At 45.8% G+C, this 13953-nt stretch overlaps 1 protein-coding gene across 3 annotated transcripts in view; it reads left to right on the top strand.

Annotated features, from left to right (window-relative positions):
- The window catches only part of Eya3 (EYA transcriptional coactivator and phosphatase 3), an 82930-nt gene extending 68977 nt beyond the window's left edge, over positions 1-13953 (top strand). For all 3 annotated transcript variants that reach the window (XM_048350635.1, XM_048350633.1, XM_048350634.1), the window contains 5 exons: positions 606-766; positions 2141-2255; positions 3580-3701; positions 8254-8354; positions 10783-13953. In XM_048350635.1, coding sequence (XP_048206592.1) covers positions 606-766; positions 2141-2255; positions 3580-3701; positions 8254-8354; positions 10783-10863 — 580 coding nt within the window. In that variant the 3' untranslated portion in view covers positions 10864-13953. The remainder of the gene's footprint in view (positions 1-605; positions 767-2140; positions 2256-3579; positions 3702-8253; positions 8355-10782) is intronic.

The following is a 13953-nucleotide window of genomic DNA, read 5'->3' as shown; positions in this document are numbered from 1 at the left end:
TCGACTTAAATGAAGGCTGGAGGCAGGCGGACTTCTTCCATGCCCTCACACATGACTGAACACAGGAGGCTCAGTTCATCACCGTGTATACCTCCATTGAGAGTGTCCTTTACCTGATAGCTCCCAGACGTAGCAACAGAAGCATACCACTGTCACTTTTCCCACATTCTGTCTACATTCTAAATGTAGCTAATTCCAAAAGGGAGCAGAATTTAAATAGGAGTAGCAAACCATTTGTGGAAGTAATAGGGATGAAATAAGATAACTAATTAGAGAAAACTCTGATATACAAAAATTAAGGAGAAGACTCTTAAAACCATTCGCTTTGATTCAAATATGAGGATCAGGGTTAAGAGAATCTCAGGAGCAGGCTGGGAATGTGGCTTAGTGGTAGAGCCCTTTTCTCGCATGCATGAAGCCCTGAATTCAGTTCCTTAAGAATACCTAAACAGAAAAGGCTGGAGGTGGCACTGTGGCTCAAGTGGTAGAGCATTAATCTTGAGCAAAAGAAGTTTAGGGACAGTAGTGCCCAGACCCTGAATTCAAGCCCTAGGACTGACCAAAAAAAAATTTGATTTTAATTTCCTTATTTCCTTTCTTGGCAGCAACTATAGTTTCTCCACAGACGGTTTCAGTGGCTCGGGAGGTAGTGGTGGCCATGGCTCCTCTGTGGGCGTGCAGGGAGGTGTGGACTGGATGAGGAAACTGGCTTTCCGCTACCGAAAAGTGAGAGAGATCTATGATAAGCATAAAAGCAACGTGGGTGGTAAGTGCCACTGGACCAGTGGAATTCTCTGTTGTCTTCCTGAATTCCTGCTCACTTCCCAATAAGTCTTTAGATTCCTACCAGCAACTGCTTGTGGATTTATGCCATAGTAACATATTTACTCTCTATTAAATTAAAAAAAAACATAGGGATCTGACCAAAACACTTCTGGGAAAAAGTTATGCACTTTGGGTAGACAATAGAATAGAGTAGTGGAAGCTCTACATACCCATTTCTCTTAGCATGACTTTGGAAAGCTCTCTTGTTCTATTAAGACTGTGTGTGTGTGTGTGTGTGTGTGTGTGTGTGTGTGTGTGTGTGTGTGTGTGTGTGTGTGTGTGTCCGTGTGTGTCCGTGTGTGTGTGTGTGTGTGTGTGTGTGTGTGTGTGTGTGTGTCCGTCCGTCCAGGCTGGAACCCATGGCCTCTAGCTCACCTTTGTTTTTTGCTCACAACTGACACTGCCGCTACAGCCATGCCTCCACTTCTGGATGTTTAGTTGGAGATAAGAGTCTAGAGGAGGAAGTGAAGCTGTGGCTTAAGTGGTAGGACACTTGCCTGAGCAAAACAAGCTGAGGGACAGCATCCAGGCCCAGAGTTAAAGCTCCAGAATTCGCACCAAAACAAAAACAAGAGTCTAGAGGATTTGTCTGCCAGAGGTTGGCTCCAAACCATGATTCTCAGATCTCAGCCACCTGAGTAGCTAGGATTACAAGAGGAAGCCACCAGACCCCAGTGATATTTCTTTTTTCTTTTTCTTTTTTTGTCAGTCTTGGGGTTAGAACTCAGGGCCTCAGTCCCTGAGCTCTCCCTGGGCTCTTTTGCTCAAGGCTAGTACTCTACCACTTTGAGTCACAGCTCCACTTCCATTTTCTGGTAGTTAATTGGAAATAAGAGTCTCATGGACTTTCCTGCCCAACCTGGCTTTGATCCTCAATCTTCAGAACTCTACTTCCTCAGTAGCTAGGACTATAAGTGAGAGCCACCAGCAGCCAATTGAGCTTTGGCTTCTTTAGAGAAGTCTCCCAGCTACAACCCACATTTCCTGTGGTTTTCTAAGGTGGTGCTGCTCAAGTGTGGTCCAGTGGTGTGCAGAGTACACTAGCTGGTAGAGAAAGGAGGACCTTGCACCACAGTCATATCACGTTGTGTATACTAGCCTATCTCCTTGTTACTGCGTTATTACCATGCCTCTACAGAACATTTCTAGTGAAGAAAGTCAAAATGACTTCGAGTAGCACTACTCAAAGGTTTCCCCAAGAGGAGGACTTAACTCAGGGACTAAGGTTATTAATAAATTGAATTTGTAAATTGTTTTCTTGATATCAGCAAGTGTAATGCTGCCGAGTGAAATATATCTGCTTTTATTCCGAAAGGCCTCCTCAGTCCCCAGAGAAAGGAAGCACTGCAGAGATTACGAGCAGAAATTGAAGTTTTGACCGATTCCTGGTTAGGAACTGCACTAAAGTCCTTGCTTCTCATCCAGTCTAGGTATGGCAGTGGTTCTTTGGGAATTCATCCTCTTAGACAGACACTCTTCCTGTCTTAGTCCAGGCTCAGCAACTGTACAGTAAGGTTTGGGAATAGAAGAATGAGGTATTTAAGTGATTCATGGAATATGTAAGTTAGGTGGGTAGTGCAACATTTTATGCTAACAGCACACCTTAGAGTTTTAAGAGTATATTTATATGTGAGGCCCTCTTTCTCTCCTATTTTTTACTCTCAAACTAAACTTAATAACCCATAATCTCTAGCCCAGGAGATAGAGAGTCAAAGAAAAAGTGGGTAGTGTAAGTACAGAAAGCTCTAAGAAATGTAACTATACCCACTCAAGAAGGCAGAAAGCAAAAGAAAAGAGTAAGAAGTTAAAGGGGCAAATGATAAAGAAGGTGACACTCCTTAATTTGCATTGTATGCATAAACAGACATGTACAACTAATTGGTGCTATTTTTTTCCCTGCCAGTCCTAGGGCTTGAATTCAGGGCCTGAGCACTGTCCCTGGCTTCTTTTTGCTCAAGGCTAGCACTCTACCACTTGAGCCACAGCGCCATTTCTGGCTTTTTCTGTTTATGTGGTGCTGAGGAATGGAACCCAGGGTTTCATGCATGCTAGGCGAGCACTCTGCCACTAAGCCACATTCCCAGCCAAAGGTTGTATGTGTGCTAGTTGCCTTTTTTTTTTTTTTTTTTTTGGCCCAGAGCTGAGGACTGAACTGAGGGCCTTGCACTTGCCAGGCAAGTGTTTTTCCACTGAGCTAAATCCCCAACCCCGCAAAAAAAAATTTTTTTTTTAAAGATGACTACAGAGATTTCAGCTTGACCCGTAGGCTGGAAAATAAATGCAGCTATATTTGTAACAATATTCAGTTGCTTCCTCCCCCAAAGCAAGAATTCCATTTCTACAACATAGTCAGAAGTAAAACTGACACTGAAGGTAGATACCTAGTACGGAGAAGGGCTTGTGCAATTAATTTGTCTTATGGAATGATTGCTATTATATGAAGAACCCAAAGAACCTAAATTAGATCTCAGCTAAGGGCTGAATTGCATTTCAATTAAATAGAATAGTATTCGCAGAAATAACTCTCCATTTTTTGTTTTCTGCAGTATGGTATCAGTGACAACATGATTACTGTTATTTGCTAATAAGTTGCAGAGAGCTACCATGGTCAGAGAGAAATAAGGCATGAGTTAAGTTGGGACTGAACAATAGTATCAGTCCCTTTGAGCTTAATTTTAGTAATTAGGTCCTAAGAGTGGGCCCATTTGACTTCTGTCTCTTAGGTTGATTCAGTTTCACATTTTTTTCTTCTAGAAAGAACTGTGTGAATGTTCTGATCACCACCACCCAGCTGGTTCCAGCCCTGGCCAAGGTTCTCCTGTATGGACTAGGAGAAATATTTCCTATTGAAAACATCTATAGTGCTACCAAAATTGGTATGGTTTCTTTATACTTTTCTTCTTCTTTCTCTCTCTCTCTTTTTTTTTTTTTTTTTTGGTTGGTAGTGAGGCTTGAACTCAGGGTCTGGTACTGTCCCTGTGCTCTTTTTGCTCAAGGCTAGTGCTCTACCACTTTGAGCCACAGCACCAGTTCCATTTTTCTGATGGTTAATTGGACATAAGACTCTCATGGGCTTTCCTGCCCACACTGGCTTTGAAAGGTGATCCTCAGATCTCAGCTTCCTGAGTACCTAGGATTATAGGCATGAGCCACCGGCGCCTGGCTCAAAAACCAGTATGGTTTCTAATCCATTTCTCATCACTATTACAGTATAACTCTAGTCAGACATGTGTTCTTGTCAGCTTTGCTGTTATACAGCTCATGGCTCTACCATTTGGCTAACACTCAGTACTTCTGATGAGAGAGCTTAAAGCTTAGCAGTTATTGCTCTTGCTCAGTACTCCCAGCTGCTACATTACATAAATATGCTTCTTTTAGGGCTGGGAATATGGCCTAGTGGTAAGAGTGCTTGACTTGTACACATGAAGCCCTGGGTTCAATTCTCCAGCACCACATATATAGAAAAAGCCAGAAGTGGCGCTGTGGCTCAAGTGGGAGAGTGCTAGCCTTGAGCAAAAAGAAGCCAGGGACAGTGCTCAGGCCCTGAATTCAAGCCCCAGGGCTGGCCAAAAAAAAAAAAAAAAAAGCATATATATATATATACTTCTTTTACTTAAAGTATTTAGAGAACATCTTTCTTGCTTAAAAATCTATTTTTGCCTCATTTCCAGTTTTTTCTTTTCTTAGAGAGTTTGTAGTGTGATAGAAAAAGCTCTGTACCACTCGCAAGCCCAGCACTCGGGAAGCAGAGGCAGGAGGATCTCAAGTGCAAGGCCTCTCAGTCTGGGCTATGTAACATGACCATGTCTTTTTTTTTTTTTTTTAATTTCTATACCTGTTAGCATGGCTAGTATTTAAAATAATAATCAACTTGTAAAATAACAGAAAATAAGTGCTGGCAAGGATGTGGAAAAATTGGAACTCTGAGCATACTTAGTGGATAGTAAAGTGATGCAATTGGGAGCTGGGGATGCAGCTCATCGGCAGAACACTTACCTGACATGCACAGGGCCCTAGATTCGATCCACGGTGCCACACACGGTGGTGCAGCTACTCTGGAAAACAGTGTGATGGGTCCTCAAAAGAAAATTAAGAGTAGACCAGCATATAATCCAACAACCCCACTTCTGGGTAAATATCCAAAGGAATTGATTTTTAAATTCTTGAGTTATATCCTGCTGCCCAGAACAGAGTTTCAAAGAGGTACTTACACATCCATGCTCATAGAAGCCATAGAAGGGGGAGAAGACCAAGTGTCTGTGGGTGGGTAAATATGGGATCCATACAGTGAACTCAGCCTAAAAAAGGAAAAAAATCCTGTCACATGCTACCACACAGATTAACCCTGAACCTCATGCAAAATGAAATAAGACAGCACCAAAAAAATAAGATCATATGATGCCATTTATGAAAGGTCCCTAGGGTAGTGAAATGTATAGAAAGAAGTAGAATGGTGATTGCCAGGAACTGAGCAGGGGAATTAGGTCCAGGACATTAGTTTTGCAAGAAGAAAAAGTTCTGGAGGTCTATTTTGTAACAATTTCCACAGAAAGTATAAAAGGTTGGTGTACAAACATGCAAGGAGAGTAGAATAGTAAGAAGTAGGATCAGAGAGGCTAAGGGAGCTGGTGGGCAATCCTGGAGGCCTCAGTGTGAAACACTCTTATAAGGTTTTGTGTTCTTGTTTGTTTGTTTTATTGGTCGTGGGGCTTGAACTCAGGGCCTGGGCACTGTACCTCAGCTCTTCATCTCAAGGCTAGTGCTCTACCACTTGTGCCACAGCACTACCTCTGGTTTTCATGGTTAATTGGGGATAAGAGTCTCATGGTCTTTCCTGCCCAGGCTGGCTTTGAACCGGGATCCTCAGCCTCCTGAGTAGCTAGTTTTACAGGCGTGAGCCACCCGCGCCCAGCTCTGGTAAGGTTTTAATCAGAAGAATGGCATGATATGATCCAAACCTTAAATGGATCAGTCTCACTGCATCTTGAGGACAGTTAGGAGGCATTGTAATACTTCAGTCAGTAGCCATGGTGGCTGGCGGGGTGAAATATGAAGGCAGGGCTGACAGGAGATACCTGTAGAGAAGATTTGGCCCAGGCAGGGGTTGGAGCAGCAGTGACAGAACCTTGTCATGGAACCTCCCTTTAGGCAGTGGTCTAGGACAGGTGCATTCTCTGTGGAAGGGAAGCAGAAGTGTACATTCCAGATAGCAGGAAAAGCACAACTTGAATTTTCAAAATAAAGCACAAGAGTGTATAATCTTAAATTTCTTTCTACAAGGGATAGAAGACACTTTTTTTTTTAATTTTATTTTTTGCCAGTCCCAGGCCTTGGACTCAGGGCCTGAGCACTGTCCCTGGCTTCTTTTTGCTCAAGGCTAGCACTCTACCACTTGGGCCACGGTACCACTTCTGGCCTTTTGTATATATGTGGTGCTGGGGAATTGAACGCAGGGCTTCGTGTATACAAGGCAAGCACTTTTTGCCACTAGGCCATATTCCCAGGCCCAAGACATTTATTTTAAAAAGAGCAGTCTTTGGGTTTTGTAAACTGCCTTGTCCTCCTGAGAAGGAGAGCTTATAGTTGACAACTGTTAACTGTTGATAACTCTCTTAATACTTACAGAAGAGACGCTCCAGAGCGTGTTTCATCCTTGATTAGTACATACCAGGACAGTGAAAATGTGTCTGTTTCCTTGTCTCTGACTATGACATGTTCCTTTTGCTGGGTCTTAGGAGAGAGTGTGAAACTAACTCGCAAGTTCTTTTCTGTAGACAGATCATACTAGAGTGTGGGTCTGGCAGAGGTTGACAGGTTGAATTAGACAGAGGACATAATAAGAAGTCACTATTAGTTGAGTTACTTAATGTTTGAACTGAATTGAGGCTCATTTGTGAGACTGATGTGTATTTATTAAACGTGCCAGAGGAATGTGATGCCTGACTCTGCTATTATGAGATATCAGCACTGAAAGCATCTATGTGCATCCAAGTCGAGCCTTTTATTAAACAGGACCAGAGTGGACAGTGTCTGGTCCAGGAGCTGGTCATGGGGCTCCCTGGACTAGGAATGTAGAAGTAGAGCATTCAGGTTTGTCTAGAAGACTGGTGGGTATGGAGGTGGAGGTGCTTGTCAGTTACTGTCCGAGTATGTTTGTTTGTACATAAGATTAGTACTGCCACTTTCCAGCAGATGGCAGTCAGGCATCTTGAGGAAAGCCACCCTGGTGCTAAGTCGCTGGATCAGGCGAGAAGAATGAGGTTGAAGTAACTGGAAGCTCTGCCTAACTGAAGAAGCAGGAAAATAAATACCAAAATGGTAGCCCGTGGTAGCTGGTGGCCTATAATCCTAGCTACTCAGGAGGCTGAGGATTGCAATTCAAAGCCAGCCTAGTCAGGGAAGTCTGTTAAACTCTCATCTCCAGCTAACCACCAGAAAACCAGGAATGGAGCTGTGGCTCAAGTGGTAGACACTACCCTTGAGCAAAAAAGCTTAGGGACAGCACCCAAGCCCTGATATGGTTCAAGCTCCATGACTGACCCCCTCCCCCCAAAAAAAAGAAAATGGTGAAGAAGGAGCAAGGAGATATATATATATATATAATTTCCTTTTGTTTATGCAAATAAAGTATCTTTCCTACAGAGATATGCCCCGTGCATGTATTAGATACTGGAATTTTTATTTTGATATGCTGGCATGTTTCTCCTGTCTGTAATGGACTTAAGTCACTTATTTTCCAAGGCCAGTTTTAATGCTGCAATCTCTCAGTACAGTAAATGTGGAAATTCCAAATGAGACAGTTACTGTATTGGTCAGGTTTTTGGGGTTCTGCTCTGGAGTTCCCCTTCCCACCCCCTACGGCCCCACCAAGAAAAAGATATATAAAGCTTGTGCCCAAAACCATTACTAGAAAATAAGTTGTGTAAAATGCCTTTTTTCCCCCACATTTTATTTCTAGCAAGAAACTGGGGCCATGTGCTTCCACTTCTTCCCATTTTAAAACATTTCCAATGTTTCCTCATAGCACAATAGTCAGGGCCCCAAGTCCGAAGTCTAGCTGGCTTGCTCATGACTGAGGGCAGGCCACTAAACCTATGCAGTCTCACTCTCATTTGTAAAGAGGGGAATGGTACCTGTCTCATGAATTATTTTGAGAATCAAGTGAGCAAGTAAATAGGAAGATGCTTTGTAGATGCATAGGAAGAGGGAGGTGCTATTTACTGCTCACACAGCCTAAGCCCACTGCCCCCCCCATTTTGAAAGTCCCTCACACCAACATTTTGGGGACTTCACCCAGATTGAAGGTTAATATAAGTTGTGCCACTGGGTCTGTCCAAGCACAGGCAGGTGAATGTAGCAGAAGTCTGCATCTTTGGTGTTGAAAAACGGTAGGGAAGAAACTGCTAATGAGAAATCTCTTCTCATCAGGTAAAGAGAGCTGCTTTGAGAGAATTGTGTCACGATTTGGAAAGAAAGTCACATATGTAGTGATTGGAGATGGACGAGATGAAGAAATTGCAGCCAAACAGGTAACTGTGGTGAAGAAAACAGTCTGTGAGCAATTCGAAAAATGGTAAAACTCAAAATGGCAAAACCCAGTTTGTTGTGCAACTCGGTTGTTTATGCAACTGTAGTGTTTTCTTTCCTTCAGTTCCTCTTTCTCTCCCATTTTTGTCTTTATCGTGTGTGTGTGTGTGTGTGTGTGTGTGTGTGTGTGTGTGTGTGTGTCCTAGGGCTTGAATTCACTGTCCCTTAGGTCTTGTGCTTAAGACTAGCATCTGCCACTTTGAGCCATGGTTCTACTTTTTTTCTTCGACTCACAAGCAGTGGGTTGCCAACCCAGACTGCCCTGATTTTCTTTACATAGTTAACACAGAAACCTTAGTAACTATGAGGTTGGCAGTGAACTATGTGTTTGACAACTGATGGCATGATTAGTGTATTGTGATTTTTGCTGTTGTTTTGCCAGTACTATGGTTTGAACTCAGAGCCTCACACTTGCTTGGCTGGTACTCTGCCACTTGAACTACATCCCTGCTGCCTTTTGCTGGTTATTTTGGAGATGGAATCGCTTAGATTTTTCTGCCTAGGCAGAAAAGTTACAGGTGTGAGCCACTGATGCCCAGCTCTTATCATGTTTTCACTTGTCACTTTAATGTTTGAAGGACTATTACTTTTCTACATGGTATCACTGAAGCTGTGATCCTCAAGACTTGTTGGCACTGCCCTCTTGTGGGTGAAGACATCACTGCTTCTTAGTCTGAAGAAGAAGGGAGTGAAAGAACAGTTTTGAGTCAGTAGTAGAGCACACATCACATCGATATGTCTATCTTATCATAAAAAGACACCCAGCCGGGCACCTGGTGGCTCACGCCTGTAATCCTAGCTACTCAGGAGGTTAAGATCTGAGGATATAGGTTCAAAGCCAGCCCAGGCAGGAAAGTCTATGAGACTCTTTATCTCCAACTAATCACCAGAAATGGCTCTGTGGCTCAAGTGTAGAACACAAGCCTTGAGCAAAAGAAGCTCAGGGACAGTGCCCAGGCCTTGATTTCAAGCCCCAGGACTAGAAAGAAAAAAAGAAAAGAATCTCTCTCTAACTTCCACGTGCTTGCACTTGTCTGGTGCAGAAGAGCATACCACAAGAAGTCTGCTTCCGGGCTGGGGATATGGCCTAGTGGCAAGAGCGCTTGCCTTGTATACTTGAAGCCCTGGGTTCGATTCCCCAGCACCACATATACAGAAAATGGCCAGAAGTGGCGCTGTGGCTCAAGTGGCAGAGAGCTAGCCTTGAGCAAAAAGAAGCCAGGGACAGTGCTCAGGCCCTGAGTCCAAGGCCCAGGACTGGCAAAAAAAAAAAAAAAAGTCTGCTTCTTCTTCTTAGTTATTGAATATTATGCATGAACAGCTGATTTGAAGGAAAACTAGCTGTACACCAAAGGAACTGTGTTCTAGGCCCTCAGCATTCTGAGTAGCTGCAAGCAGTTTGAACAGTCCTAACTCATTGCCTTACACCTCACACAGCATGGCATCCACACTTGGGTTTTTCAAAGCTCTCCTTTGTTGTGGCTTCCAGAACCTTACACCTGATTCCGACCACATCATGCAGTGTTATTTTCCAGATCTACACATTCTACATGTTTGACCTTTTAGTTCTGAAACTAGTAGGAAATTGACCATCTGCAAGACATTGTGATCTTGTATCGATATAATTTGTTTTTTGTTATTTGTCAGTTATGGGGCTTGAATGCAGTGCCTGTGTGCTGTCCCTGACCTTTTTTGCTCAAAGCTGGAGAGCACTGTACACTTTGAGCCACAGCGTCATTTCCACCTTTTTCTGAGTAGTTAACTGGAGATAAGAGTCTCACAGATTTTCTGCCTGGGCTAGCTTTGAACCACGCTCCTCAGATCTCAGCCTCCTGAATACCCAGGGTTACAGGCATGAGCCACCAGCACCCAGCTGATACTAATTTTATTTGATCCTGAAGACCTTATATAAACACTTGGACAGGTCCCATGAAAGTACAGTTGCGGGGCTGGGAATATGACCTAGTAGCAAGAGTGTTTGGCTCGTATACATGAAGCCCTAGGTTCGATTCCCCACCACCACATATATAGAAAACAGCCAGAAGTGGCGCTGTGGCTCAAGTGGCAGAGTGCTAGCCTTGAGCAAAAAGAAGCCAGGGACAATGCTCACCTGAGTTCAAAGCCCAGGACTGGCAAAAATAAATAAATAAAGGGGGGAAAAAAAGAAAATACAGTTGCCACTGAAACCTAAGCAAAACTTCTCATATTTGTAGAAGATCCTATAATATAACAAAATCCTGATGCATTTAACTTATATCTTCCTTAAAGTCCTGTGAGCTGGGCCCTGGGAGAGGCCTGTGAGCACGGGGTCTGAGCAAGTCAAAGCGCCCTGGAGGGCTTGGGCTCACCAGCTGTCCCCCTGTCTTCCAGCACAACATGCCCTTCTGGAGGATCACAAACCACGGAGACCTAGTATCCCTCCACCAGGCTTTGGAGCTTGACTTCCTCTAAGAACTGCAATGGGGGACTTCCTGTGGGCTCCTTTCTGTTCTGAAGGGAGCAGAAGCCAGAAGCAACTGGGAACTTCCTTCTTTTCGCTCCTCTGTCTCTGTCTGTCTGGCTGTCTCTCTTTCTCTCCTTCTCCTCCCTTCCCTCTCTGGAATGCTGGCGAGAACACAATCAAAAGCAGCAACTGCAACTTTTGCTACGAGTGAGCGCAGCCTGTGTCCATCCTCACGCACACACGACACTTGGGTAGAGAGAGCGTACCTTTCTGCGGCGGTGGCAGTGCTTTTCATTCTCTGCGTTTTGTTTCCAAAAAGGAAAAACACGAAAGGGAATTCTTGGGGCACAGTTGTACTCTTAGTCCATGAGCAGATGGCACTGCAGTCCCCTTGTGGCAAGGGAACACACAGAGGGGTGTGGGAGGCTGTCCTCTGCGGTCCTCAGGGGATGTATGCTGGAAGGCGCTCTCTGAAGCAGGTTCCCCTATTCTGTCAAGAAAGAGGCAAGTGTGAGGCTTCCATGAACACAGTCACTGAAGGACCTGAAATACCTCTGGTGGCACTTCCTCATCTGCCCCTCAGATGGCTCTATCCAATGGTGGGCACTGGTCACTGATGAACTTTCTGCTTTGGCACTGCCCAGCCTAGAACCTCAGTCTCCTGTCAGTCCCTGTCCCCCTTAAATGAAATGGCACAACCCTGGACACCTCTTCCCTTGGGCAGGAAATTCGAAGCTATCTGGTAGACTGATTTAGAGACTTCATCCCAGGAGACTTGGCCACCAAGGAGACAAGGGACTCAGGTTTCTTAGGAATTTCAGCTGCTTTGGCTCTTGAGACCAGAAGATTCCACTTACTTCTCCTGCAGAGAAGCCTTCTCTTGCCCGAGAAATCCTGCAGCCTCTTCCCGACCCCTCCCGGGTCCCTCCTTGCCCTCAGAGCCTCTCATCTACCTGCACGCGCTGCAGCTCCAGCCAGACCCTGCCCACGCGTGCAAAGAGCTCAAGTCAAGCCTAAGCACAAGCTTCTAGCTACTTCCTGGAGGAGGCTCTTCACCTGCTGGGTGCCCTGGGTGTGAATTTACCCAGATCTCTGCCAGGAACCTAATTTCCCATGGGGCACTCTCCTTCCCAAATCCCATTCTAAGATGGGAAAGCAGAAAGACTTTCTTGATTTAAATGAGAGCACTAGTTCTCCTATTTCATGCCTGAAATACCGAGCCAGATATGAGCTTGCCCCTCATCCTGACCCCTGCAAGGTTGGTGGTGGTCCCAGCCCTCGTCCCAGCCCCCTAACCCACCTGTGTTGTGGTGGATGCCCTCGCTCCCCAGGATAACCGACACACCTACCTGCTCCAAAGGTTTGAACTTCCCCAGAGCTGAGGAAGGTGCAGCCTGGGCCTCAGTAGGAGGTCCCTAAGCAACCCAGCTGAAACCTCAGGTCCTCAGATGCTGCGTACCCATTCCCACTGATGTTGAAGCACACGGCGGCAAGATTCTTTCCAACACTGGCTCACATGGTTAGCCACAGAGAATGCTGCTGCCAGCCCTTAGAGCTGACCACAGGGTTCGGAGCGGCCTGCAGAGGCCTCCATCACCTTTTCACCTTGGCCTCTAAGTGTTTGCAGCTGGGAGCGGAAGAAGGGAGTGAGTCCCAGGCCAACCTTCCCAGTCTGTCCACAGCACCGATGCCCACATGCTACCTTGCCTTGTTGGAAAGCTCTAGACCCTCCCTCACTTCCATTGTAGCTGTTGATTTCCTGTCTGGACAAAGGCCACCGGCTGGGTCTGGGCCTCCCCTGAGGAGGGCAGGTGTGTCCTAGTGGCCACACTGGGAGGGCCCCTTGTTCTGAGACTATGGCGTGGACTCCTTTTGTAATATCCTTTTCCTCTTCCCCTCACTGCCCAGCTTAGCTCTCTCCAGGAGGAAATTGGACTTGGCCCAGAACAGTGAGGAGGTTTTGAACAGTGCTCGGCACCTCTGCGCCTTCCCAGTGGCTGCCATCCTCACTTAGAGGACAGCCGGAGAGCAGGTGCTTCTAGGTTACCCTCGGCCACAGCAATCGCCCAGGAGTCGCTGCCCTTCTCTCCCTGCCCAAGGAGCTGGGAGGGGAAGTGAGTGGGGACCATGCAGAGTTGCTGGAGGCCTGCCCTTCCCACAAGGTGGGACCCTTCTTCCCGAAAGAGGCTTCTGTATAGTTAGCCACGTGGTGGCACCTGCGCCCACTGGGCACTGTTCCGGGGGCTGTTTCTGTGGTGGCTCTGGAGGTGACTTGGTTACAGGGGGCGTGACTTTCGAATGTAAAACTGACTGTGCCTTAGCATCACCCTGTCCATGGGGGCAGCTGGTGATATCCAGGAGAGGGGACCCCTGCTCCACATTTAGACTCCCATTGGGGCTTTTGTTTAATTTCGGGGTGTTTCTGTCTTCTGCCCTGCAAGTTAGGGGGCAAAACTAGTGTCCCAAGACTTGCCACAGCTTTTTTTCAGTTTCCATAAACTCAGCTCCACAGCGTCAGGTAGGGTGTGATTGGCAAACTCAGCCACAGCAAACTGCTCATTGCATACCACCTTGACTGGGGAGTCCTGCCACAGGACTGAAGGAGACCCTGGGGGAGCACGGCTCCAGCTGTCCTCCCGGGAGAGCCTTCCTCTCCTCCCCAGGGAGCAGTTAGGGCCCCTCTTGAGCAGGCTTGTGTTTCTTCTAAACTGCTTTTCTTTTTCATCTGGAAATTAGAACTCACTAGATATACATTAAAGAAGCCAAATCAGAATTCTGAGATTCTCAAATAATCCTAAGAGGGAAAGTCTAGTTGTGTGGCAGCCTCTGAGCAGGCCCTCTCCCCTCTGCTGTGCCAGCTGTGCCACAGCTGGCTCCCAGTGCACCCATGGCAGCCATCCCATTCAGTTGGCTAAGATTTCTACTGCAAACCCAGCTCTCCCTCTGGACCTCACATGCCTCTTGGCAGGAAAGGCATTGGTCAGATTGGATATATTTATGTGACGGCGGGCATTTGTGGCTGTAGAATCCTTGACCATAATGTTATATGTAATGGGAACTATCTTATAAACTTGAAAAATAAAGTTTTTATTTTCTAT

The sequence above is a fragment of the Perognathus longimembris genome, chromosome 7 (assembly GCF_023159225.1).
Source record: "Perognathus longimembris pacificus isolate PPM17 chromosome 7, ASM2315922v1, whole genome shotgun sequence".
In the NCBI taxonomy this organism is placed as follows: Eukaryota; Metazoa; Chordata; class Mammalia; order Rodentia; family Heteromyidae; genus Perognathus; species Perognathus longimembris.
This window is presented reverse-complemented; position numbering and strand designations above follow the sequence as displayed.